The following is a 27,151-nucleotide window of genomic DNA, read 5'->3' on the forward strand; positions in this document are numbered from 1 at the left end:
AGGCATCTCCAGGGTCCAGAGTAGGCACTCATGATGATCCAAAGGACATTCCCCAACGTCTCTCTCAGCCATTCAGCTGCACAGAACCTGACATGCGGAGGGGCCACAGCCAGGGCCAAATCGTCCACCAGTACGGTGGGCCCAGTGCCTGGAGCCCACAATAACTTTAAGGCCCACAAAAATGTTTTCGTTTCTCTTAAAATTGGCAGGAAAAAAATGAATAGAATCCAAACTTGATTATACTAGTCTTTATACCCACACAGTCATAAAACATAAAGTTCTTAATATTTTTTGGTGGAGGAAGGGGCCCACAAAGGCAAAAGGGCCCAGTGACAGTCCAGATTCAAGCTTTCTCATGAGAACCAGATGACCAACAACAATAATAATAACAGCTAACATTTATATAGTGCTTGCCCTATGCCAGGCACTCCTCACAATAACCCTATGAAGCTGGTACCATTTTTTAATCTCCATTCTATAGATGAGGATGTGGAAGCACAGAGAGGTTGAGTCACTAGCGCAAGGTCACACAGCTAGGAAGTACCAGCTCTAAGTTTTCCGTCCTTTGGGAATATGGTCCAACACTAAGCAAAGCACTCAACATCCCATCTTCAGCATCTGAAACAGACTAAGGTGACCTCAGTTTTCTCCAAGTACAATTGCTGATGCTGTCTTACATAAAGGACTTCAACTGGTAAATGTCTCAAAACAATGAAGTTCCCCTAAAGCTGATGCTGTCTGCACCTTCCAGAGCAGCCAGCAACCTCCCTCTCCAAAAAGGTCAGTCTCTCTGTGAACATTCCAAAAGAAAAAATATGAATGACTTTTTATCTGGTACCTCACTACCTATGCGCCTGTGCACTTGTGGCTATTTCTATATCGGGGTACATTTTGAACGTGTGGCTTGGGGCTCTGAGAGTGACTGTATTTATAATGGAATGTTTTCTATGTATGACACTGGTGTGTGTGTGTCTGTCTGTCTGCCTGTCCCTGTATGCTTGTATATGCTTGTATATCCATGGGCTTGTACACGTGACTGAGATGGGAGCCTAGACCTTGCTGTGTGTGTAAATCAGCAAATTCCCATTCACAGAAGCCCAGCTAATCATTTTCCCAAGTTGTTCAAGAGAAACTGAGGCCACAGAAGTTGCCCAAGGTCCAGGGTCCAGCAAGCCACTGACTGCGACAGAAACCAGGAGTCTTGTCTCCTGCCCCCAGAACCCTGGCAACCCCCAATACCTCCCTAGCTCAGCCTGTATCTCTTTACAATGTCAGTCCCCAGCCCAGGGTGACCCTTTGCAGAGTTTGGTGACCAACAGCTCTGGGTCTGAGGTGTGGTGGGCAGTAGTCACTGACCAGCCTCTAGAAGGCAACAGAAAGTTCTCGCAGCCTGAGACCCCCCAGACACCCCAGTTCTGAGGCCTGAGGCCATCACCCCTACACACACTCCCTCACACTACCTCTCTGCTGTTGCTTTTTCAGTCAAAACTTTATTGATTTTTAATATGACCAAAGTAACACACACTTGTTTTTAATAAGGATTTAAGCTGTAAAAACATGTGAGTTAAGAGTCCTCCTCTACCCCCAGCTCACCACCATGACCGGCAGGGTGCGTAGCGTTCTGAACTTCTTTACTAGGAAATAAGTCCTAATGGGACCAGTGGGCCCAGCTCAGGAAACAACTTCCTAGGAGCTCGAGAATGAGTCAAAAGGGGACAAAGAGGAGAAGTCGGGCCTCAGGACAAGTGGGTTTAAACCAGATGCTCCGAGAGCCAGGCTGAGCCCAAACTGCTGGGGCTCTAGCTGGAACTTCTGGTCACACATCACAAATCCAGATCTGCCCTCGACCTTGACATCCAAGTCATGGAATTTTAGGACTGAAAGGAGCCTGAGAGTCCATCTGGTCCTACCTGCCCATTTTAGAGATGGGGAGACTGACGACCTTGCTGGGAGACAACTGAGCTGGCTCCACGTAGGAACTTAGCCCACCAAGCACCTCCCAGGATGTGCCAGCACCTCAGCCTCCATTCAAAGCCTGGGGAGGAGGTGCTGGAGAGCAGGGGGTACCCCAAGACCAGACAGTATTAGTTGAATAAGGGAGAAAGAAAAGGACAGGAAGCAAACAAAGAGCTATAAAGACAGAGAAGGAAGCAGTGCATCACAGGAATTTGCGGCCCCAGACTGACGTTAGAAGCGCTGACTTCAAATCTTGGGTCTGTTGTTGCCCAGCTGTGTGACCCCGGCTTGCCCCTGACCCTCTGAGTCTCAGCTTCGTGAAGTTTAATGAGTGGACAAGACTGTCTACCGCATGTTGTTGGGAGAATTAAGTGACTGCAAGAGGTATTGAGCACGGCACCCGGCACAATAAATGACAACTAAAAAAAATGAGTCAGGCCAAGCAGTGTGGCAGGGCCCCCAAAACCTGGAAACGTCAGCTTTGCTCGGTCTCAGGATATTTGGGAAACCCATGCCTCCAGGCCAGCTCCATCTCCTGCGCAAATTAAACAGTAACCAGCCAAGGTCAGGGAAAGGGCCTTGACAGAACAGGTTCCTTCCTCCCAAGGGGTGGCTCAGCCTTGACGAGGTGGGCCCACCCTCCTCCTGCTTATAAGTGCGGGCCTGGTCACCTCGACGACCACTCGATCCTGAGCACTCACAACATGCTGGGCGTCACAGTCTTCACAGTGCTCCTGGCCTACGGTAAGCTGTGGCTTGGGGACCAGCTGCAGCCAGTGGGCTGTGAGCTTGGGCTGGCCTCCCAGGGACAAGGATGGGGTCAGGGACCCTCTGCTCTCCAGGGCTTCAGGAAAGGAGCTTTGGGGTCCCATGTGGGTTCAGCTGCTACTGACCAGCTGTGTGGCAGATGAGCCACTTGCCTGCTTGGCAACTCTGCTTCCATATCTGCAAAATGGGATTGATGATCCTCACCCCAGGGAGAGGATGAGCCATGAGGGGTGGAAAGCACCAGGGATGCAGAAGATGCCTCATCCCGGGTTACCCCGGGGGCCATCAGGGCCTACCTTTCCCAGCATTGGCATTTCTCATTTGGGGATTCTTTGCTCCCCCCACCATGCTGGTGACCTCTCAGATTGGAAATCCAGGAACTTGGCTTGAATGTCACTCTCTCTTGGCAGGACCTGGACAAGACACTTCCCCTCTCTAAAGCTCACTGGCTCTTCTGAAAAGTGAGAGCACTTAATTAAGAGTCCACCAGCTAATAACAACAGTAATAATAATTAATAATAATAATAGCTGCTCCTGTGTACCCCATGTTTGCTATGTGTCAGGAACTGTGCTAAGCCTTTGACGTTCAGGAGCCAATTTGATCCTACAACAACCTTGAGAGGCAGGGTCTGTTAATATCCCCATTTTACAGATGAGGACACCGAGGCTCAGTGATGCTCAATATCTTGCTCAAGATCACACAGCTGGTTAGTGGTAGAGCCAGAATTTGAGTCTGGGTCTTTCTCACCGCACAGCACTTGCTCTTGACTGTTCCACACAGCTCCCCAGCTATGACAGTCTGGAATTCTGTAGATTCAGGGCTCACACACCCCCACTGTGCTGTGGCCTGAAGAGGGACAGCAGGGTAAGGATGAAGGACACAGGTGTACCTGGGCACTCACACACAAGCCAGCCACTTTGGGTTTCCTTCAATGATTAAACATTCACTCTATACCAGGTCTTTTGCCCAATTCTTTTTTTTTTTTTTTTTTTTTTTTTTTGGCTGTACGCGGGCCTCTCACTGCTGTGGCCTCTCCCGTTGCGGAGCACAGGCTCCGGACGCGCAGGCCCAGTGGCCATGGCTCACGGGCCCAGCCGCTCCGCGGCATGTGGGATCCTCCCGGACCGGGGCACGAACCCGTGTCCCCTGCACCGGCAGGCGGACCCCCAACCACTGCGCCACCAGGGAAGCCCTTGCCCAATTCTTTACCTGCATCATCTAATTTAGTTCTCAGGACAAACTTACCAGGTTAGTGCTAGTCTCCCCATTTCACAGAAAGGGAAGTTGAGGCCCAGCAAACTCGATGGCTTCCCCAAAGTCATGCAGGAAAAGTCAAACCCATGTCTGCCCAGCCCCCACATGTGTGCTCTTTCCACCTGCCCCCTTCCCCAAAGCGATGCCAGCCCGGCTCACCTGTGCTCTTCCTCTCCTGTATCCCCAGCCTCCAGCTGCGGGGTCCCCATCTTCCAGCCCAACCTATCAGCCCGGGTGGTGGGCGGAGACAGCGCCGTTCCCCACAGCTGGCCCTGGCAGGTAAGCGCACTGCAGCAGGTGGGGAAGGCAAGGTGGGGGTGGGGGGGTGGGGAGCAGGTCCCTGGGGGCTGACACGTGGTCCTTCCCCATCCTCCTCCAGATCTCCCTCCAGTACCTCAAGGATGGCACGTGGAGGCACACCTGCGGTGGCACCTTGATCACCCCCAATCACGTCCTCACAGCTGCCCACTGCATCAGGTGAATGGGATGCTGCCCAGACACCCCGCCCTCGCCCGGGAACGGGAGCCTGATAAGCTGCTTTTCTTGAGCACACACTCCAGACACTGGGCTAAATAAGCTACTCACATCCAGTAACTCAGTTGTTAATTTATTCAGTCCACAAGTATTTACTGTGCGCCTACTATACGCCAGGGAACACAGCAGTGAGGACACAGTCTGTGCTCTCGGGGAGCTTATATTCTAGTGGAAGACAGAGTGACAGACCATTCAACAAGTAAATATATAACAAAGCAAGTGGTAATGAAGAAAAATAAAGCAGAAAGAGAATAAAAAGTATGAGGAGTTCTATTTTAAATGACGTGGCCGGGGGAAGATCTCTCTTGAAAGGGGATGTTTGAGCAAAGACCTGAAGGAAATAAGGGAAGACGTCATTGGTCTGGGGGTAAGGTTTCCAGGTGGAGGGGACAGCTAATGCAAAGGCCCAGGGGAGGGTGCCCACTTGGTACGTTTGAGAAATAAAGTGGAAGCCGGTATGGCAGGGGCAGTTTGTGTGAGGGGAGAGGAAGAGGCGGTTAGAGAGGAATGCAGGAGAGAGAATGCAGGCCAGCAGCAGTGAGGACTAGCTCATCTTCACAGCAGCCCTGGCAGGTGAGTTCCAAGATTATCTCCACCTTACAGGTGAGAGAACTGAGGCCGAGCCTACCCACCTAGAAGTCAAAGTGGACTTGACTCCAAGACCAGGGTCCTTACCCCGTGCCCTGGGAAGGGTCAATGGGATGAACACTCCCTTCCCCCAAACAAGTCCCACGGTGGCCCCAAAGCTGGGTCACTAAAGACCCAACTTCCCCCTCTACCCCACCGGCCAGTGGGGACAGGAGGCCACCCTGACCCGGTCCCCTTGCTCTGTCCAGCAATACCCTGACTTACCGCGTGGCCCTGGGGAAGAACAACCTGGAGGAGGAGAATGAGAAAGGCTCCGTGTACATGGGCGTGGACACCATCTTTGTCCACGAGAAGTGGAACTCCTTCCTAATTCGGTGAGTGCCCAGCTGGCCATCTCACAGCCCCCTGGGAGCAGCTCAGAAGAAGGAAGCGTCCCTGAGATGCAGCCGGAGCCTGTCCCTGGACCCCATCCTTAGCCTAAACAGCCAACAGATGATGACTTTATGCAAAATGGCAAAATGCCAAGTGGAGGTGGACACCCCTCCAATACCCATCACTGGCCAAGGGTCTCTGGAAAGTACACAGGGAATAAGGACCCTGAGGCTCCCACAGTATATTACCTGAAGTCTCTCAGCCAGAGAATGAGCCAGCACTCACCTTTACTGATGCCTACTGCATGCTCGCATTGTAATAAGCAGCTGACATGCCATCTCTTATTTAATCCTCACAACAGCCCTAGACAAGGAACCGGGGATCAGAGAGGTTAAGGTCACACAGCCCAATTCATGGCAGAACTAGAAATCAAACCAGGCTCTCTCTAGGGTTGTCCATTTTCATTCTGGCAACACGAAAACATTAAAAATTGCATTCGCAAGTGTTTTTATCGTTATGATTTCCAATTTGCTTAGCTGAATTTCAGTTGATACATAACCTTGCAGTGGTTCAGAATGCTTCTGCTCTTGTCCCCCCTCTGTTAAGCCTTTCATGATGTGAAGACACAAGGTGGCGCGGTGGGGGGAAGAAGCTACACCTACAGGAGCGGGTGATGGGGTTAGAAGGCAGATCATTGGTCCTCCGGCATCTCTGTCTGCCAGTAGGAAGCTGGAGGTCCAGGCTGTTTATGGAGGACCCCTGCTCACCCTTGGCCCGACTCCCAACTCACAGCCTGGGCCTCTTGGCATTGGCTTGGGGGACCAGGCCCTCCTGCCATTCACCACCTCCACTTTGGATTCCAGCAATGACATTGCCCTTATCAAACTGGCGGAGCCCGTGGAACTGAGTGACACCATCCAGCTAGCCTGCCTGCCAGAGGAGGGTTCCTTGCTGCCTCAGGGCTACCCCTGCTACGTCACTGGCTGGGGCCGTCTCTGGAGTGAGTATAGCCCCTGGCCAAACACGAGTGTCTTATTGGAGGAAGCAGCTCCCATGATAAGCACACCACCCACATTTGCCCACCACTTTCCTTTTGCCTTAACATTTTCACATCTTTTTAAATTTTGTAATAATGGTTAATATTTATTAAGCATATACCATGTGGCAGACACTCTAACAAGTGCATATAAAGGGTGTTATAAGGATTAAATGGACTAGAATTTGTCAAGGGCTTAGAACAGGGCTAGGCACATACTAAGTGCCACGTAAGTGACTATTAAATAAATGAAACTAACCATTTTGGGGTGGGGGATTAGATCTTATGATCTTATGTTATACCACATGCCCAAGTAAATTCCAACTGAATTAAAAGGTTAAATGCAAATAAATGAAGCTACAGAATACTTAGATGAAAATGCAGATCCTCTAAAATTTGGAAAATTTGGGGGTGAGAAAGACCTTTCAATGTGTGACACCAAAGGCAGAGAACTACAGGGAAACCACTGGCAATTAAAACCCCAGAACCCAAATTAAAGATAACTCAGTGGTTATTTCTTAAGGGTTTTCTATGGGTTGGTTCTGCCTTCCCTGCCCTTAGAGTGGTCTCTAACCCAAACAGTTCAGGACCATTGGCTCAGAGTCTCGCCTCTCAATTAAGGGCCTGTGTGTGGGTCCCTCAAAGTCTATCCAGAACTCGCCCGGTCCTGTCCCAGCCCCATCCAGCCCTCTGTTCCCTGAAGACCTGGGCCTGGGCTGGGGCTGAGGCTGCCTGGGCTGACCGCCCGGTCACCACCCGTTCTCTCTCCAGCCAACGGCCCCATCGCTGACGAGCTGCAGCAGGGCCTGCAGCGCATCGTGGATCACGCCACATGCTCCCAGAGAGACTGGTGGGGCACCAAGGTGAAGAACACCATGGTCTGCGCCGGGGGCGATGGCGTCATCTCAGCCTGCAACGTGAGTGTCGAGGCTCTGCCCCACGTCCCTAGCGCAGGTGGCCAGATGGAAGGGGGCAGTGAGGAGGGCAAAGGAGTGAGAAGTGGGGAGACGCCACACCCTCTCCCTGGGAGGAGACTGAGCCCCGGCTGGGCCTAAGAGGCTTAGGAGAAACTTGTCACGGTCCCCCTTCCCCTCCCCCACCAGTACTGTGGCCAGAGCGCGAAAGTTGAATGTGAGTCTGAGTCCGAGTCCCAGTGCCCCCACTTCATAGCTGTGTAACCTTGGGCAGGCTGTTTGATTTACCTGAACCTCAGTTTTCCCATGCATAAAATGGAGCGATAGTAAGTACAGGGCTGCTATGAGGACTGGTTGAGTCTAACACAAGTAGAAGAGACTTCGGTGAAGTCCGGGCACACGTTCCTTCATACCATCAGCTCCATCGGTCCAGGGAGACAGAAGACTCAGGGAGTCTGACACAGAAGGAAGAAACATCTAGGACAATCAGGGACTGTCCCGTTTTCAAACACACGAGCCTCTCCCCACTTCCATTTTCTTCACTTTCCCGGGTCTCCTACATGGCTCCCAGCATCCTCATCCCTCTGGGCAGCTCAGAGTCTTAGGCATGGTGACCTGAACAGCTAGGGAAACCAAGGCACAGAGAGGGTTCTCAACATCTCAAGATCACACAGCAAACCAAGACCTAGTCTGACACCCCAGGGCCCCCCAGAATAAGGCCAAGTTACCCACAAACCACATTTTCTCTGCCTCCCTCACTATGGACACGCTGAGGCCAAAACAGGGGCCACCAAGGCTGAGAGGCCAACCCGTATGCCCCGCCCTGACCCTCACCTGCTTCCCGAGCTTCCCTCTGACACCCGCCCCGTCTGGTGCAGGGGGACTCGGGCGGCCCACTAAACTGCCAGGCCAAGAACGGCTCTTGGGAGGTGCGGGGCATTGTCAGCTTCGGCTCCGGGCTGAGCTGCAACACCTTCAAGAAGCCCACGGTCTTCACCCGCGTGTCGGCCTACATCAACTGGATCGAGGAGGTGGGTGCGCCGCCGCGGCCCCCTCCTCACTACCCGCCCCTCACCCTCCCTCGCCCTTCCTTCACTCACTCCATTTACTCACTCACTCCTTCGAGAAGTTTTGATCGAGTGCTTATCGCCTGCAGCCTCGAGTCAGGGGCAGTGAAGGAGACGGCCATTCACTTCCCCACCCTTTCATCCATTGGCTTCAGCAAATACTTCTATCCCAAGCCCAGGCTCCCCACCAGTGCTCCCAGATATGAAACGTGGCCCCAGCACAGGAGAGGGGGCAGCATGGATGGCCGTCTATATTTTGAGGGTGGGGGCACAGAGCGTCACCCTGGGCTGGGGGCTTCCACCCTGGGAGCAGGAGGTATCCTGAGCTCACCTGCACAGTGGTCTGAACTGCCCAAGAGGGCCAGACCCCTCGGGCAGAGGCAAGCCTGGTTTGTCAAGGCCCAGGGCTGCCGGCCATGTTCCTACCCTCCCGGCAGAGCCTCACACCCCCCAGAGTCCCTCACTCTGTTCTCTGCTTCTCCAGAAATTACAGCTGTGATGCATCTCTGGGAGCCAAGGCCGCAAATCCCGGCGACCACAATAAACCTCCTTCCCCCTCAAGCGACCTGCGTTCTTGATTTGCGCGTCCCCTGCGGGTTCCCGGGCTCTCTAGGGGCTACCCGTTTCCATACCAGGGGTGCAATGAGAGACCCCCCTCAGCCAGGCTGGTTAGGCCTTGGAGGGAGCTGCTGGGGATGCTGGTGGAGGGGGCACCCCCAGGAAGCCGCCTGGTGCCTGAGGGAATATGAGTTAAGGACACACCCGACACCTGCCCCATCCCCGCACATCTCATAAGCCGTGAACCACCGGGCCCTGATCAGACTGCAGTGGCTTCCACACATAGTCACAGCAGGTCAGAGGTGGGAAAGCTTGCACTGCACTAGACAGGCAGGGAAGCTCAGGCCCAGAAAAGGAAAAAGCTGGGCCGGATCACAGGAGCAGACGGCCAGTGACGCACAGGCAAGAGGCTCAGGGCAGGGCCCTCTGGTCCTGAGGCCGACTGGAGGGCAAGGGGATCCAGAAAAGAGAGGGACCCAGTGTCCAGTGAGGTACATCCAAGCGGGACCCCCGACCCCTGACCATAGGGTCTCTGGTCCAGGGCGCTCCAGTCCTCCTAGGAAAGCCGTCAACTACGGCTGCCTCTGGTTGGTCCATGAATTGTCCAGTTTCCCCATCAGACTTTGGTTCCTGGAGATGAGGACCATGGCCTCCCACGATGTCCAGCTCATTCTCAAAAAAGACTTTATTTTCTCAACCAGCAATGGGGCCTACAAGGAGTCCAGCACCAGCTCAGCCATAGGAATCCAGGGATGGTCCAGACAAGATCCCTGCTCTGCAGGAGACAGACCCATAAACAGATCACTGAGTTCCCTGGTATAAGTGTGAAGGTAGGAATACAGTCCAGGAGCACGGCAAAGGGACACTTAAACCAGTGAGAGTTGGCAGGAAGAGTCCAGGACGGCTTCCTAGAGGTGGTGATGCCCAGTGTAATGTATTCTTTACCTTTGAATAGAAGGTACCAAAATACAGAAGATGCTGCTGGTTGCTTGACTCAAGCTTCATTCCCAGCCTCCTCCTTTTGTAGTTGTCTCTATCCTGGAGGCTAAAAATGCTAAATTCTTGCTGTCCCCAGGTCCCTTGCAGTTATAATATCAAAGTAACAGCTAACACTTACTGAACACTTACTCTGTGCCAGGCACCGCTCTACAGGTTTTACATGTATTACCTCACTTAATCCCCCAAACAATCCTAAGACATAGGTTATTAACATCATCCCCATTTCACAAATGAGAAAACTGAGGCTAGAGATGGTTAGTGACTTCCCAAGGTGATTTACCTGGGAGGTGATGGAGCTGGGATCCAGACTTTGTTAATCTGGCCCCAGAGCCCATGCTCTTGACCACTATGCTCTACTGCCCTGTGATGAATATGAATATGGATATGATGCCTGGAACTAAGGCAGCCTTCTTGTGGCGAAGAGAATTACAGAGACATGAGCTCAGACATCATCGAGCTGCAGATCTGATGCCAGCAACCGTTCTCTGAATGTCTAGTTATGTAAAAAATAAATAAACCTGCATTTGTTTTAACCACTGTAGTCCAGTTTTCAGTTACTTGCAGCTCAGCACAGTCCTAACTGATACCCTGGGGGATAACATAAGGGGTCCCTTTCCTGACTGAGGGAAGGCCATAAGCAAAGTCATGGTAACTGCTTGGAAGAATCTCCAAGCAGAAGGTGTTGCTAGAGCATAAGGCACAGGGCAGGGATTGGGTGACCAGTGGTCCTGGCACTGAGTAATTTTCTAGGGAGTGGTACTTTCAGTGTTGTCCCAGGCAAACTGGGATGGTCAGTCACCCTGACAGGGAGGGGCAAGAGATGTGGCTAGAGGGTGAGAAAGGCCCTTCCTGGAAAGACTTGTAGCCATGGTAGAGGGTTGTTGGGACTTTATTCTGAGGGCAGTGGGGAGCCGTAGGGTGGTTTTAGATAGAGAAGTGATCTCTGCGGTCAGATGTACACACTAAAGCATTCATCTGACAGCTATAGGGAGGGTGATTTGGAGCAGGCAAGAATGGAGGGAGGGAGGCCAGTTAGGAGGCTGCTGCAATGTTCTAGGCCAGAATTAATGGGGCCCAACCATCAAGCTGCAGATGGAAAGAAGAGATAGGTTCAGTACTTCAGTAAGAATTCAGTAATTATTTAAGAGGCATATGTGTAGTGTTGGACAGCAGCATCGCCCCCAGTGCCAAATCTATATAACTTTTGGGAATGTGACTGGATTATCAAAGCTACTTTTTATTAGCTAATAAATGGTAAAACATAAGCCACAGTTCTGTCTGTTTAACAATAGTGTAAAATTCTCAGATTCAGGGACAAGATCCACTGTTATATACAAGGGTCAATGCCTATCTGTGGTAGACAAAATAATAGCCCTCCAAACATGTCCATGCCATAGATCCCAGAACATATGAATGCATCACCTTACGTGGCAAAGGGGATTTTGCAGATGTGCTTAATTTAAGGATCCTGGGATGGGGTGATTAGCCTGGATGATCCAGGCGGGCTCCGTGGAATCACAAGAGTCCTTATAAGAGGGATTAGTCACAAGGAGATATGAGGACAGAGCAGGGGGTCAGAGTCAGAGGGAGATCTGAAGATGCGATGCTGCTGACTTTGTAGATGTTGGGAGGGGCCACAAGCCAAGGAATACAGGCAGCCTCTAGATGCTGGAAAAGGCAAGGGAAGGGATTCTCCCCTAGAGTCTCCAGAAGGAACCAGCCCTGCTTTAGCCCAGTGACACCGATGGTGGACTTCTGACCTCCAGAGCTGTAAAAAAGTACACTTTTATGTTTTCAGCACCTTATTTGTGGTAATTTGTTAAAGCAGCAATAGGAGATAAATACACCATCACTCCTCCCTTCCGGCAAAATCTAAAGTACTAGGTGGGGAGTGTAAGAGGGAGGCAAAGGAAGGGTCAGGAAGGACTCCCTGGGATCTGGCTGGGATGAGAGCAAGGATCTGTAGACTTTGTCCAAGAGGTCACAAACCAGTGGTTGGGAGACAGGGAGAGTGGGCACTTAGGCAGTGACCCTCCACCTCCACCTTCTGCCTCGGCAGGAGTTCTCCTGGCCTGGGGGCCTGAGAGCCCTCATGGCAGTGACCCACTAGAGTGCCATTGTGCGTCTAATGCAGGCACCGTGGCTAGTGTGTACTGAGCACTTGGTAATCTGTGTGCCAGGTACCATCCAAGGGTTTTATATACTCAATCTCATTTAATAATCCTGGCAACCCTGATTATTATCCCCCTTTGCAGATGAGGAACCTGAGACCCAGAGGGGTTTAAAAACTCACCCAAGGGGCTTCCCCGGTGGCACAGTGGTTGAGAGTCCGCCTGCCGATGAAGCGGACCCGGGTTTGTGCCCCGGTTCAGGAAGATCCCACATGCCACGGAGCAGCTGGGCCCGTGAGCCATGGCCGCTGAGCCTGCGCATCCAGAACCTGTGCTCCGCAACGGGAGAGGCCACAAGAGTGAGAGGCCCGCGTACCGCAAAAAAAAAAAAAAAAAAAAAACCTCACCCAATAACAATTTGATACCTATCTCTGAGTTCTTTTACAGGAACTAAGGCCCCCACCCAGGTGGAGGATGGTAACTTCAGGCTGAGCCCAAGCACGTGGACCCCACACTGGTCAGAGCCAGAAGGCTCATGATGGAGATTCCTGGAACACCACCCTGTCACCTGACCACCAACCAATCAGAGGAAAGTTACACACCTTGGAGCCCTCCCCGCAAATTTTGCCTATAAAAACTCTTCCCAAAAACCTTTGGAGAGTTCAGGCTTTTTGAGCATGGGCTGCCCATTCTCCTTGCTTGGCCCTGCAATAAACCCTTCTCTGCTCAAAAACAAAACAAAAGAAAAAGAAACCCTCACCCAAGATTGCACAGCTAGTAATGGGGCACCAGGACTTAAACCCAGATAGTCTGACTCCAGAGCCTGTGTGACTAACAACCATGTTATTCTGCCATTAATCCCGAAATCTCAAGGCCCCCCTCACACACTGATTCCTCTAGTGGCCCTGCCAGGAAAGGGTGGAGGCTGCACGTGTGCTGACAAGCTTGAGCGAAGCTGGCAATGAGCCCACGTAGACAGAAACCTAAGAGGAGAATTGTTGCTCAAAGACATTCACAAAGGCTTTTACCCACTGTATCAGCTACTTCCAGCATAATTAATAATGTTGAGTAAAAACCAACCACAAATGCTCAGTGGCATCCAATGACAAGTATTTATTGCTCACACGCTTGGGGTCAGTTGGGGTCAGTTAGGTGGCCCTGCTGATTTTGGCTGGAATCACTCATATCTCTAGGGGTCAAGTCTGGGTCTGGCTGGGGCAGCTCAGCTCCACAGGGCTCTCATCCTCCTCCCAGGAGGCCACCGCAAAGTTACATAACAAAAGGCATGGATACAGGGAGAGGTGAAGGATCAGAGCCATCCTGGCACTCTCTCACACCCCTCCCCCGTTATCTTGGACACAAATTAATAGCATAAACTATGGCAGGGCAGAAGGGAAGGCGGTCACTATACTGGAGCTCTGAACTCTGACACTGATAGGCAATGACAGCAGCTGAGTCACTTAACCTCTCAGAGCCTCAGTTTTCTCATCTGTAAAATGGCATCTCTCCTCCATTCCCTCCCTCCCTCCCTTTGGGAGCCAAAAAAATAACAGTGGCTTGTGATCGGAGGCATCATTACTACTACTGACCTCACACCTGGACCCCTGTTAGGAAATCCTCCCTCTCCCTTTTATTCCTTAGGAGAGGGAGCTTCATTCCCAGCAGGCCGTGGGGGTCAGTCCTCTGAAGCTCACTCTCATCAGGTGGGGGGCACCTATCTGCAAAGCTTCACAAGGTGATGGGCTGGGGAGCAGGTAATGGCAGAGAATAAACACAGAGCATCTTCCCAAAGCACTGATTTCCTATGAAGATTATGTGGGAAGAAAAAAATGCACATTAAAATAAACCCAGCTGTGCTATGAAATAAGCTGCAAAATTCAGATCAAGCAAGCTTTCAAGATGAAGAATGAGACTCCGGAGACATTTTTCTCTTGTGGTGACTGCTACGTGCTAGACCCCACATCATTAATCTACTGAAAACCGGAGCCTGCAAACCAAATCTATTTTGTAAATAAAGCTTTATTGGAAAACAGCTATGCCTATCAGGCTACTTTTGCACTGTAACAGCAAGGTTGAGTAGTTGCAACAGAGACCGTATGACCCACAATCCTGAAATATTTATTATCTGGTCCTTTACAGAAACAGTTTGCCAACCCCTGATCTCCTAGGATTCTTTGATGGAAAAGTTTGAAGAATTCTGTGCTATTCTGATAGCTGAGGCCTACAGGTCTAAGACTTGAAGAGTGAACATTTTATTGCACATTTATGATTCTCAGTGTTTTAAGTGAATAAACCCGTTGCTTAATTCCAACAACAATCCTAAGAGATAGATGGGATTGTTATTGTTGCATTTGGTAGGTGAAGAAATTGAGTTAAAGAGATGAAACTTGTTCTAGCCCAGGTCATCTCAAATTTTAACGTGCAGAAGAATCACCTAGGTATCTTGTTAAACTGCAGATGCTGAATCAGTAGGCCTGGGTGGGAGAGTCTGCATTTTTTTTATACTTATATATACACATACACATATATATATTTGGCTGCCCCGGGTCTTAGTTGCAGCATACGGGATCTTCGTTGCGGCATGCGGGCTCTTAGTTGTGGCATGTGGGATCTAGTTCCCTGACCAGGAATGGAACCCGGGTCCCCTGCAACGGGAGTGCAGAGTCTTAACAACTGGACCACCAGGCAAGTCCTGAGTCTGCATTTCTTTTTTTTTTTTTTTTTTTTAAGATTTTTTTTTTGATGTGGACCGTTTTTAAAGTCTTTATTGAATTTGTTACAATATTGCTTCTGTTTTATGTTTTTTGGTCGCAAGTCATGTGGGATCTTAGCTCCCCAACCAGGGATCAAACACACAGCCTCTGCATTGGAAGACGAAGTCTTAGCCACTGGACCTCCAGGGAAGCCCCCCAGAGTCTCCATTTCTAACCAGATCCTGAGCAATGCTGGTCCAGACCACTCTGTGAGTAGCGATGATCCAGACCAGAGTCCCTACCGGGAGGCACAGGGGTGCAAACCCAAGCCTCTAACCACTAAGCATATGGCTTCTCAGAGGAACCCTTATGAATGAGTCATACGCCCCGTGAGAAATTCGCATCTGCATCTCCCTGGCCCCGCTGAGACCTCAAAGACCCAGCCAAGGCTAGAACTTTACAGATTGCCTTGTTGTTCCACAACAGATCAATGGGGGACTGAGCCCCAGAGGGGGAAGTGGGCTGTAACACCCACTCTGTCTCCCAGCCTCCATTCCCCCTCCAGAAGCCTCCATTGTTATCTGGTGCTGTCCCTCCCCCGCACCTCTTTCAGGAGCCTGGAGCCCAGATCTAGAGGTGGGACTTGTGCTCCAGGCCCGGCCAATCCACCCTAGCAGCCCCTCCTCCACCACAACAATTGGTTCAGGGATGGGCATGTGACCTGAGGCAGAGCCAATCAGAGAGAGTTGCAGGACTTCTGCGGGAACTACCAGGAAGCTCTCACTCATTCCCTGATGTGTTTGAGGATGAGGGATGCGAGGCTAGAACAGCAAAATGGGGGAAGGAGGAAGAGGGGATGGTTTTGCTCTCCAGGGTACATTCGGCAATGTGTAGAGATATTTCTGGTTGTCACAACTTAAGGGAGGAGGGAAGGGACTACTGGCATCTAGCAGGTGGGGACCAGGATTCCTGCTAAATATCCTACGATGCACAGGAGCGCTCTCATAGCCAAGAACCATCACCCAAAAGGTCAATACTGCCATGGCTGAGAAACCCTGGGTCAGAGATTCTGTAGCCCTCTTGTCCCCATAGGACAACCTGGAGCTTCTACAGGCCACTTAATGGAGCCTGAGAGTGGACTCTCACAGTGGAAAGCAGAGCCAGAAGATGGAGAGAAGCCGAGTCCTAGGGACATCACCAGAGCCCTGGATCCAGCTGTGCCTGAAGTGAGCCCTGCTCCTGGACTTTTCCATCTTGTGTCCCAATGAATGACTCTTTGGCTTAAGCCTGTCTGATGAAGTTTTCTGTCACTTTCAAACCCTCCCAGCCATGTGGTGAAATAGGCCAGGCATATGTCCCTCTCACTGTTTCATTCATGGGCAGCCCCAGGCCAGAGGACCTGTGTGACTTGCCCAGGATCACACGGCAAGCCCATGGCATGCACAAAACTGGTATTTGTCCAGTGACCTCATACAGGGAAAATCTTATTTTTATAGTAAAACAAACACAGATACATGGAACAGAATGGCATAGTCACATTAATTCAAGATAACATAGGAAACTTCAGAAATAGTTTGTTGTTGTAGTGACTACTACAGATTATAAACAAGAGCCCAAACTGTTAAAGGAGTTAGGGAATGCAGTTGGGACTAGAACCCAGATATTCTGACGTCTAGTGCAACGGGATTCTGTACCCCAGCCTCCTTCACCATCCCCATATTCTTTGGGAGATTACAACATTTTCTCACGCCCATTTTCTCACCCATACAATGATCCTGCACTCAGGCCTGGATTGTTATTTAAGAAACTCAGGCCCAGGAGAGAAGTGACGTGTCCCTCCAAGCTATAATGCTCAGATCTGACTCAGTGAGGGCTTGAACTCAGATCTTAACAGATGGAGTCCACTTTCTGCTCTGCTTTTCTAGCTGGGCAAAAGGTAGAATCTGTGGTCACAGAGCAGGACTGTCTCACTAGAGCCTGGCCTGCCTGGCACCGTGCTCAGACCACAAGCAATAAGAGTGAAGCTTTAAGGCAGAGCAAGAACATCCATCAGGAACCCTCGCTCATTTTCTCCACCCTTCCCCCCAACGCCGCCAAAAACAAGGGGCTTATTGCAGTGCTAGGAGGACATTCGGAAGGCCACCTTCAGCAGCATCAAGTAAAGGGGCTTGGAAATCAGACCAACCTATGCTGGAATCCCCATTCTGCCGCTTAGAAGCTGTGTGATCTTGGGCAAGTCACCTTACCTCTCTGAACCTCAGCTTCCTCCCTTGAACTATGGGACCCTTGAGCAAGGTTTTGTAAGGCTTAGATTAGGTAAGAGATGTGAGTGCATCTGATGTATATGTTTGGTGAGTGTCAGCTTCCCTTTCTAAGAAGTTCCTGCTCTGACCCCACTTGGCAGGTGAAGAAGTTTGTACTGGAGAAGTACAAACTGTTGTCGTCTTAGGAGGAGACAATAGATACAGCCCTCCTCGGCCAGCACTCCCTCCTCCCTGTTGCTGGGACTGCCAAACCCTACCTGTGTGGGTCTGTTTTGTGCTTCTCCTAGGTAAGCACGTTCATGTTTTTCATATCCTCACCACATTGTTGCAAAACAGACTGGGCACACGTTTCTCTGCCTGGTTCACAGAAGGGCAGGCCCCAGGCCTAGAGACTTCCATGGCTTGTCCAGGGTCACACAGCAAGCCATAGCGTGGCCTAGAACAGGCTTCCTCAACCTCGGCACCACTGACGTTTAGGGTGGAATAATTCCTTGTTGTGACAGGCTGCCCGGGGCCTTATAGGATGTTTAACAGCATCTCTAGACTCTCCCCACTACATACCAGTAATACCCCATCCCCAGCCAAAAATGTCTCTGGACATTGCCAAATGTCCCCTTGGTAGGCAATACCAGCTCCATTGAGAGCCACTGGCCTAGAATGCTGTTTGCTCAGAAGCCAACCTAATCTTTTCTATGAAAACACAACTCCAAGGACCAACAACAATATTTTTCTTCTTCCCCTAACACATAACATAATCTCTTAAAAGCAGATAGAACCCATATTTCAATATCCACCTTTGGCATTTTTTCAAAGTAGTGCCAGGGTGACAGGTGGGGGAAATGGAAAAAAAATATTTGGACACAGGCCATTTTTCCATTGGGCTTTGAGAAAATCCCCATCTTGCATATTCCTAGTGTATCTCTGGCCGATAAGCTTACTCGTAAAACCAGGGCCTTAGCCAGGGCCACACATATCGAACTCCTAAAGACACACCATGATCAGGGCCCTACTGTTGTCTACATTGGTGGCTGGAGGTAAGTCCTGTCACCCAGAGGCACTTTTTCAGTCTCCTGGTGGGACTGGGGATGGGACCTCCCTGTACCCACTGGACTCAGTCCTGTGGTTATAAGAAAGCTGGAGTGAAGTTCCAAATAAGTGGGGCAAAGGGCAGGACTCTACCACCTGTGGGGATCCTTCCAGAACAGGGATTCTCTATTTGGGATTTGGGAATTCAGCAAGTGTAGGTTACATCGTTTGGGTCATTGCTACCTGGGCTCACAACCCTTTCTCTTTTTACAGCTCTCAACTGTGGGCACCCCACTTACCTGCCCAACCTGCACAGGGTGGTTGGAGGTGAAGATGTGAGAGCCAACAGCAGTCCCTGGCAGGGGAGTCCCCCAACCCCTCCACTTCTGCCCCCCTGCCCTTACCTACCTCACATCACCCCTTTGCCCTCCACCACGGGGTCTACTGCACTGGCAAAGATGAGGATTGGTGGGGACTCAGAGGGCAGGATGGGAAAATTCGCCAATAAAAAATACATTTCTGGGGCTTCCCTGGTGGCGCAGTGGTTGGGAGTCCGCCTGCCGATGCAGGGGACACGGGTTCGTGCCCCGGTCCGGGAAGATCCCACATGCCGCGGAGCGGCTGGGCCCGTGAGCCATGGCCGCTGAGCCTGCGCGTCTGGAGCCTGTGCTCTGCAACGGGAGAGGCCACAACAGTGAGAGGCCCGCGTACCGAGGAAAAAAAAAAAACATTTCTGTGCCCTTGGTCAACCTTGGGGGTGGAGGGAGAGGTGCCTTCTCCAGCCTCGATAAAGACCTGCCCTACCCCACAACCCATACACACAAATGCACAAATAGTCTTGCTCTGTTAACCAATCAGATGCTTGCTTACACATGTACTGTTATCCTATGAACCGTTCATCACCCTCTATGCAAATATTCCTTGCTTTAAGGAACCAACCAGTGCAAATTAATTCTTTTTTAGTTTTTATTTTTTTAATTTTTGGCTGCGTTGGGTCTCATTGCACGGGCTTTCTCTAGTGGCGAGCAGGGACTACTCTTCATTGCGGTGCACGGGCTTCTCCTTGCGGTGGCAGAGCACGGGCTCTAGGCTCGTGGGCTCAGTAGTTGCGGTGCACGGGCTCAGTAGTTGTGGCTCGCGGGCTCTAGAGCGCAGGCTCAGTAGTTGTGGTGCACGGGCTTGGCTGCTCCACGGCATGTGGGATCTTTCCGGACCAGGGCTTGTCCCCGTGTCTCCTGCATTGGCAGTGGATTCTTAACCACTGCACCACCAGGGAAGTCCCGCAAATTAATTCTTAACTACAGGCAAGTAGATGTTACCAATGAAAGTAAATGCTTCCTTACCTTAAAATAATCCTAGTGATATGGAGACTAAAAATTCTGGTTGGGGCACGGGTATAAATTACCAGGACCTGTTAGTGGTAGGACTCCCGAAGAAAATACGTGAGGCTTACACTGACATAAATAAATATTGTAAAATCTCTCTCATCTGACGTGATTGGGACTGAGTAATTGAAAGGTTGGTTATAGTGAAATTATTAGAAACCACACATACATTTTTTAAACATTTTATTTTAATTTAAAACTTGTAAATATATATTTGTTCACCAGTCTGTCTCGTGTAAACCACCCCCCACAACACATCATCTATAATTCCGTTTCTTTAGAGTAGAGCAATGACTGTGAGACATTCAAGAAGCCACGGGAATGGGCTCTTCCAGATTTTTATGACCTATTTTCTCAATTTTTCCGTTTTCTCGTCGATGCCTAATTTCACAGCAATTTTTCAAAAGTCAGGGTTATCTGGTCTCTTCCAAGCATTTAACTTAGTTTCCATATAAATCACAACTCACTTTTTGAACTCATGTTTCATCGGTTACATGTCTAATCAATTTACATACTTACAATACAAGCACAACTGGCATACACAGGTTTGGGAACAAAAAGGTTGAATTGGGGTAAGTGCTAGTGGTGAGTGTTCATGGCGCCCCATACAGCCGATAGTATGTTTCATGGAGGGAATGGCAACAACCGTTCCTCTTCCCCTCAATTAAGAGAGCTTCAATCGTAGATGGTGACTGATAGTTCGCAATTTATACACTTGGCTCTGTGTATTTTGCCAATTCTTTTGGCACTTCTCTCATACTCCCATAATATATTTTTTCTGGAAAGTTGGAAGAGGGATCCTATACCTCCCCCTTAAGCAGAGGTCACCCTTGTGCTGAGAACCAATCAGTGCTGCCTACCAAAATATTTCCTCATCCTCTGGACCCGCTGACACTGCTGGTACAAAAGCATCCTTGCCTTGGGAACTGATTAATGTTGGTCTTGGAAGTGGCTCTCTACACCTCCTGCTTCTGCTTCCCTGGGAGATTTTTTTATTGGGGTTGGTGGGCAGGTCAAGCAGGGTGGAGACCAGGGTGAGGCAAGCAAGGCACTCACTTTGGGGGCAAAATCTAAGGAGGCACCACAAAACTCAGTAACCAAAATGAATATTTAAATGCAATATTTTTTAAAAATCAAACTTTTTCATAACGAACAAAATATCAAAATTTTAAACAAATATAATTTGCTCTGAGTTGCCTGAGAGGTCTCTTTTGTTCCACACTCACCCCAAGATTATGATCCTAGATCATAACCCACCAGACACTTGAAAATAAAGTGCTAGGTGATTCAAAATTAAAGTAAGATGTGTAAAGTTTCCAGACAGATTGTGGAGCCAGACGATCCCTGCTCTACCACATAGTAGCTGTATGAGTGGAGCAACTCAATTTACCTTTCTCGGTGGGTAATATTAAAAATGTATAACAGCCCTTATGGCGTGGACCACATTGTAGAAATTTCTGTCGGTTGCCTTAATTTACTCATCTGTAAAATGGGAATAATAATAGTGCCTCATGGGATTGCTGTGATTATGATGTGAGCTGATTCACACTCTGAGCTCAGAACAGTGTCTAGTATATAGTAAGTGTTCAAATTATTAGACATTTAAAGTGTTAGCTATTGTAATTGTTAATCATTCCAAGAGCCCCCAACAGGCATTATGGCATTATGATCCCCATTTTCTAGACAAGGTAACTGGGGCTCAGGAAAGTTACATAATTGCCCAAAGTCACCCCGTTATCCTGGCAGAAAGTGGAGATTCAAATTTGGTTCAACCTTTGCTCTTTTGGCCACACTTAGCTACCCACAAATTATATGTTTCCATATTATTTCAAATTTTCACATCTGTAGGATGGTTTCAGCCTATTTTCAGATTTTTGGGGTGGGGACATCCTTTTAGGTGTCTTTTTAAATTTTGTCTAATTTTAAGCATTGTTTAAAAAGCCAGTTCATCTAAGGCCCCTTAATGTCAAGCAAACAAGAAAATGCCACGTGGATAACCAGAAATGAGGATGTTTGGAGAAAAGCAGGCATCATTCCTGCTTTTCCTCCATGGGAACCCTGGTCAGAGCACACAATCCTCTGCTGTCACCTCCCTCCTCTCTGCTTGGCCTTGGCAAGGACTTGAAAGGAAGGGGAAGGAGATGGGACAGTTTTGGCAGAGAACCAAGCAGTGCCAAATGCAACCGCCTTAAAGTTCCAACCCACACCTATTAAACTATCAAATCTAAATAGAAACACGTCTTTGTTTAAAGAAACATGAGGGACTACCCTGGCGGCGCAAGGGCTAAGAATCCACCTGCCAATGCAGGGGACACGGGTTCGATCCCTGGTCCAGGAAGATCCCATATGTCACAGAGCAACAAAGCGTACGCGCCACAACTACTGAGCCCACATGCTGCAACTACTGAAGCCTGCGCACCTAGAGCCCATGGTCCGCAACAAGAGAAGCCACCGCAATGAGAAGCCCACGCACCGCAATGAAGAGTAGCCCCCACTTGCCAAAACTAGAGAAAGCCCGGGCGCAGCAACTAAGACCCAATGCAGTCAAAAATAAATAAAATAAAATACATTTTTTAAAAATACAAAAATATTTTTAAAAAGTTGAGGAGCTGTAGACACTTATGTATGTTCATATTCCTATCGGTGGGTTTAGTCTTGAGGGAAAAAACTAGAGAAACAGGTGACAAGTTCTGCAGGAAAGACCAGATCCTTGCCTGGTGAGTCTACTGTCATTCATTCACTCACTCATCCATTCATTCATTTGCTGATTCACTCACTTGTTCAATTCATTAAGGACCCACCATGAGACACGTACTGTTCTAGGCACCTGGAATACAGCAGTGGGAAAAAAAATTCACAGAGCTTATATTAAAGTGGGAGAGTGAGACAACAAACAATTGAATGGGTAAATTCATAACGTCAGGCGATGATAGATACTATGATGAAGAATAAAGCAGGACCAGAGGAAAAGAGACATGTGTGTTCATATGTGTGCATACGTGTGTAAGGATGTACATGTGCACATGAGTGTGCATACTCTGTTTTAGGTAAGGTCACAGAAGGCCTCACAGGGAAGAAAACCTTGAGCACAGACCTGTAGGAAGTGAAGGAGAAAGCTATGCTAATACATAAGAGAGGAATAGTCCAGGCAGAAGGAAGAGCAAGTGCAAAGGCCCTGAGGCAGAAGTGGGCTTGGTGTATTTCCAGAACCTCGTGGAGGTCAGTGTGGCTGGAGCAGAAGGGAGTGGGCGCCTATAAGGTCAGGGAGGTCATGTAGAGACTTGTAGAGCCTTGTTCAGTTTGGGGTTTCACACTGTGAAATAGGGGGAGCCACTGGCTGTTCGAGCAGAGAAGAGATATAATCATGCTTACATTTTAAAAGGATCATTCTGGCTGCTGTGTTGAGAAATGGGGTGAGGGAGGGGCCAGGGTGAGAGCAGGGAGAATACATAGGAAGCTACAATAATAATCCAGGTGAGAGTTAAAGATGGTTGGGACCAGCAGTTGAGGTGGTAAGAGGGATGCGTTCTGTCTACATATTCTGGAAGTAGAGCAGGCGGGATTTGCTGGTAGATTAGAATGAGGCATATGAGAGAAAGAGAAGCCTCAAATTCACTGCCTAGTGTTTTGGCCTGAGCAGCAGGTACAGTGGGGTTGCCATTTACCAACATGGGAAAGCACAGACTTGGGGCGGGGGTGGAAATCAAAATTTTGGTCTACACATATTAAATTGGAGGAATATGTCCTAAAGAAATAGCTCCCAAGAAGGGAAAAACCCCAACAAGTCATGTTGCCGAAAGATGTTCAAAACAATCACTTTTTATTTATTTTATTTTTGGCTGCGTTGGGTCTTCTTTGCTGCACGCGGGCTTTCTCTAGTTGCCGCGAGCGGGGGGCTACTCTCCCTTGCGGTGCGCGGGCTTCTCATTGTCGTGGCTTCTCTTGTTGCAGAGCTTGGGCTCTAGGCGCACGGGCTTCAGTAGTTGTGGCACACACAGGCTCAGTAGTTGTGGCGCACGGGCTTAGTTGCTCCGCGGCATGTGGGATCTTCCCGGACCAGGGCTCGAATCCGTGCCCCCTGCATGGGCAGGAGGATTCTTAACCACTGTGCCACCAGGGAAGCCCAACAATTACTTTTTAATAGTGTCTTTATTTAAATTTTTGACATTTTGTTCATCAGAGATTTTTTGTGCTAATTTTCTAAAAATTATTAAAATGTTATTTATCCTGATAACTGAGTTTCTTGGTGCCCCGTTAGATTTTGCAGCTGAGGTGAGTGCCTTGCTCACCTTACCCTGGCCCCGCTCTCAGGGCTGGGAAGCTGCAGAGCAGAGAAGCCTGGTCCTTTCAGTGACCAGAGCACCTGCACTTCTTCCCAGGTCTCCCTGCAGTACAGCTCCAATGGCCAGTGGCGCCGCACCTGCGGAGGGTCTCTGATAGACCAAAACTGGGTCCTGACAGCTGCCCACTACATCACGTAAATGCTCTTCCCCAGCCTCCCAGCCCACTCACCCCACTGGCCAGTGCTCACCTCTCAGAGTTGGAGCCCAGATGGCCTGAACCACCCTGGGTAAAGGAGCCTTGCACATAACCACTTCCTTAGCCAAGAAACAAGTTCTCATCAATGTATAGTTCAGTCTGTTGGTCAGTTGATGGGCCCATACATGACATGGATTAAGTATCCCTTGCGGGGCGCTGAGGGGGACTATGGAAAGGGAGGAGGCCCATTTCCTGTCCTCTTGGGGGAACTAGGTGTGGCCTCAGGATCTGGAACTGAGTTCCCTTGAGCAACTTGAACAACTACTCCAAGCCTCAATACCATCATCACCTGCTAAAAATCAGGTAACAGAATTTAGTGTGGATTAAATGTGATGATGCATTAAAGGGGCTGGCTCTTAGTAAGTGCTCAATAAAAGTGAACTGGCACCATTATAAAGGCCCACAAGGGACAGGAAAGGTTCTGTGACATTCGTTGTTCACCTGTCCTCTTCCCTCCCTACAGCCTCTGCTTATCTCACACTGGCGGGTGCTCACTGGAGTTTCCGCTGGGTCAATGTGATGCTTTCATAGCCAGGAGAGGTCCCTTCTCCTCAGCTGATTTACAAGTTCTATGAGGCGGGTGGGGGGAAATAATAGAAGCCTGGGCATCAGGAGTCCTGGTTCTAGCTCTGAACTGTCCCTAACGAGCTGCAAGACTCTGGACCATTTACTCCCCCCTGAGCCTCAGGTTCCCCATCTAAAAATGGGAGGTGAGGGGTTAAATTCAAAGATGCCCTTGGGGCTTCCCTGGTGGCGCGGTGGTTGAGAGTCCGCCTGCCGATGCAGGGGACACGGGTTCATGCCCCGGTCCGGGAAGATCCCACATGCCGCGAAGCAGCTGGGCCCGTGAGCCATGGCCGCTGAGCCTGCGCGTCCGGAGCCTGTGCTCCGCAACGGGAGAGGCCATAACCGTGAGAGGCCCGTGTACTGCAAAAAAAAAAAAAAGATGCCCTTGAGGGTAAATGACTGCTGTTATCTCTGTATCCATCTCACTTCCCCCATAGTAACACAGAGTTTATATTATTACAACTTTTATTTTATATCATAGTTTACAGTTGGTATAATACAGTTGCAATTACTGTTTGGTCTTAGTTATTATAACTAATCGATTGCCCAGAGGGAAGGAAAACTCCCAGCGTCAACTAGTAGCTCTTGGAGCAGGCAGTGACTTGGGCCCATCCCAGCATTGGCCAGAGCCAGGCCTCCAGACAGTGCATTGATTGGGGTGTGCCTGCCCATAGGGGCCCGGAGAGAGGAAAGGACAGCCCAGAGCTTACCTTCCCCGCTTGGTCCCCTCTCCTAATTCCCCCAGGACCCACAGCGTGGTGCTGGGCCAGCACTGCCTCACCACCTATGAGCCCGGCTCGCTGGCCGTCAAGGTCTCCAAGCTTGTGGTGCAAGAGGACTGGAACTCCAACCAGCTCTCCAAAGGGTGTGTTCTGTCTGGGTGCGCTTGGGGGGTGGGTTGGCAGGGGTGCAGAGCGGGGGTGGGGCGTCTCCCAGAAGGCCGTGTGTGCAGCCCTACCCCATCCTTTGCTCCTTCTGTAGGGAGTGGGGAGGAGCTCTCGGCCCCAAAGATGCCTGGGCTGGGGTGTGACTAGGGGAGGGAGAGGCAAAGACTGTCAGAGCGACCTGGATCTCCTGCCAGTTAAGCCTGCCGCTCCCCTGTCCACCATAGGCACTCAATGACCGTGTATTTATTCTGTGCCAAGTCCTGGGGACACAGGGGTAGGTCTGCAGGTCCCACTATAAGTGGAGTCTATGAGTGCAGTAGGACACAGTCCCTCTGCTGTCCCCTACTCTGTGCTCCCTCCCAACACGCCTTTGACATTTTTCAAAGATTCCCTGATACTCTGCTGGGACAGCCTGGGGTAACACACGCAGGAAGCTGGCAAGGGGCTCAGAGCTCTGCAAAGCCCCCCAGGGATTGTTCCCCGACCTGCAGGGAGATGGCAACTCTGCTTCCCCCAACTCCTCATAGACAAGCACATACCATCCTATGTTCACCTGCCATGTCCCACGTGCCGTGCTGGGTGCTGGACGCACAGAGATGCACAGGTCACCACACCAGCTCTCAAGGAGCCCAAGGCCAGAAGTGTGGCTGGGAGGCAGTGCGGGGTGGTGGTTAAGGGTCGAGCTTCTGGAACCTGGAGGCTTAGATACGAATACTGACCGCGTGGCCCAGCACGAGTTCCTTAGCCTTTCTGTGCCTCAGTTTCCTCTTTGGTAAAATAAGGACAGTAATAGTGTCTACCTCTAGGGTTTTTGTGAGGATTAAATGAGGTAATGTATGTAAAGCACTTAGAAAAAGTCCTGGCACATGATAGAAACCATATGTGTGGGCTATTAGCAGTAGTAGTACAATAATGGTGCAATAAAGAGGTGTAAGTGCTGGGATCCATGTCTGAGCCATCAAAGTAGAGGGGAGTGGTCCCAGGAAGTGGAAAAAAGGAGGGAGAGGAAGAAGAGGAAGGGAAGGTTCTCTGCCTGTCAGAAAACTGGCAGAATCAACCCCCTCCTCCCGCCCGGTCCGCTCTCAATGTGCATTAGAGATTAATCCACATCTAATTCCCCTTCTAGCCGGAAGTTTGCAAGGGCTGGGCCATGCCTGATTCACCCCTGAATCTCCACCCCCTATCCCAGGGAGCGGGCACATGTAGAGGCAGGGAATATTTGCTGGAACATCAGACTTCTTTCATCATTACTAATCCTGAGATCCAGGTGGTATTAAACAAAATTCAGAGCCATGGGGTCACTCACGCCTTCATTCCACTGGTATCTGTTGAGCACCTACTATATGCCAGGCCCTGTTCTAGGCACCAGGAAACAACAGTGAGTGAAGCACACAAGGCCCCCAGTCCTGTGGGGTTTAGGGGACCGCCTAAACCCAAGCATCTCACTGCAGCTCAGGGGACTCCCCCTTTCTGATCACACAAGCAAGCATAAGCACTCCAGTGACCAGCAGACACTGTGCCCAGCCAGCCTGGTCTTCCACTAGGACAGGCAGGAGTGGTGGAGGTCGCCAACCCTCCAGACCCTCACAGTCCAGCCCGCCTTCCCAGTGAGCTCTCTTCCACCCCCAGGAG

At 50.1% G+C, this 27,151-nt stretch overlaps 1 protein-coding gene across 1 annotated transcript in view; it reads left to right on the forward strand.

The window, feature by feature from the left end:
- Positions 1–2,660: 2,660 nt before the first annotated feature.
- Positions 2,661–27,151, forward strand: part of LOC307063691 (chymotrypsin-C-like) — a gene marked incomplete at both ends in the record, with an annotated part of 31,958 nt that continues 7,467 nt past the window's right edge. The window contains 10 exon segments of the mRNA XM_079719945.1: positions 2,661–2,700; positions 4,167–4,258; positions 4,359–4,456; positions 5,350–5,475; positions 6,337–6,473; positions 7,281–7,426; positions 8,302–8,454; positions 8,975–8,986; positions 23,906–24,003; positions 25,378–25,497. Of these exon segments, the coding sequence (XP_079576071.1) occupies positions 2,661–2,700; positions 4,167–4,258; positions 4,359–4,456; positions 5,350–5,475; positions 6,337–6,473; positions 7,281–7,426; positions 8,302–8,454; positions 8,975–8,986; positions 23,906–24,003; positions 25,378–25,497 (1,022 nt within the window).

Source organism: Hyperoodon ampullatus (assembly GCF_949752795.1).
Source record: "Hyperoodon ampullatus genome assembly, chromosome: 2".
Classification (NCBI taxonomy): Eukaryota; Metazoa; Chordata; class Mammalia; order Artiodactyla; family Ziphiidae; genus Hyperoodon; species Hyperoodon ampullatus.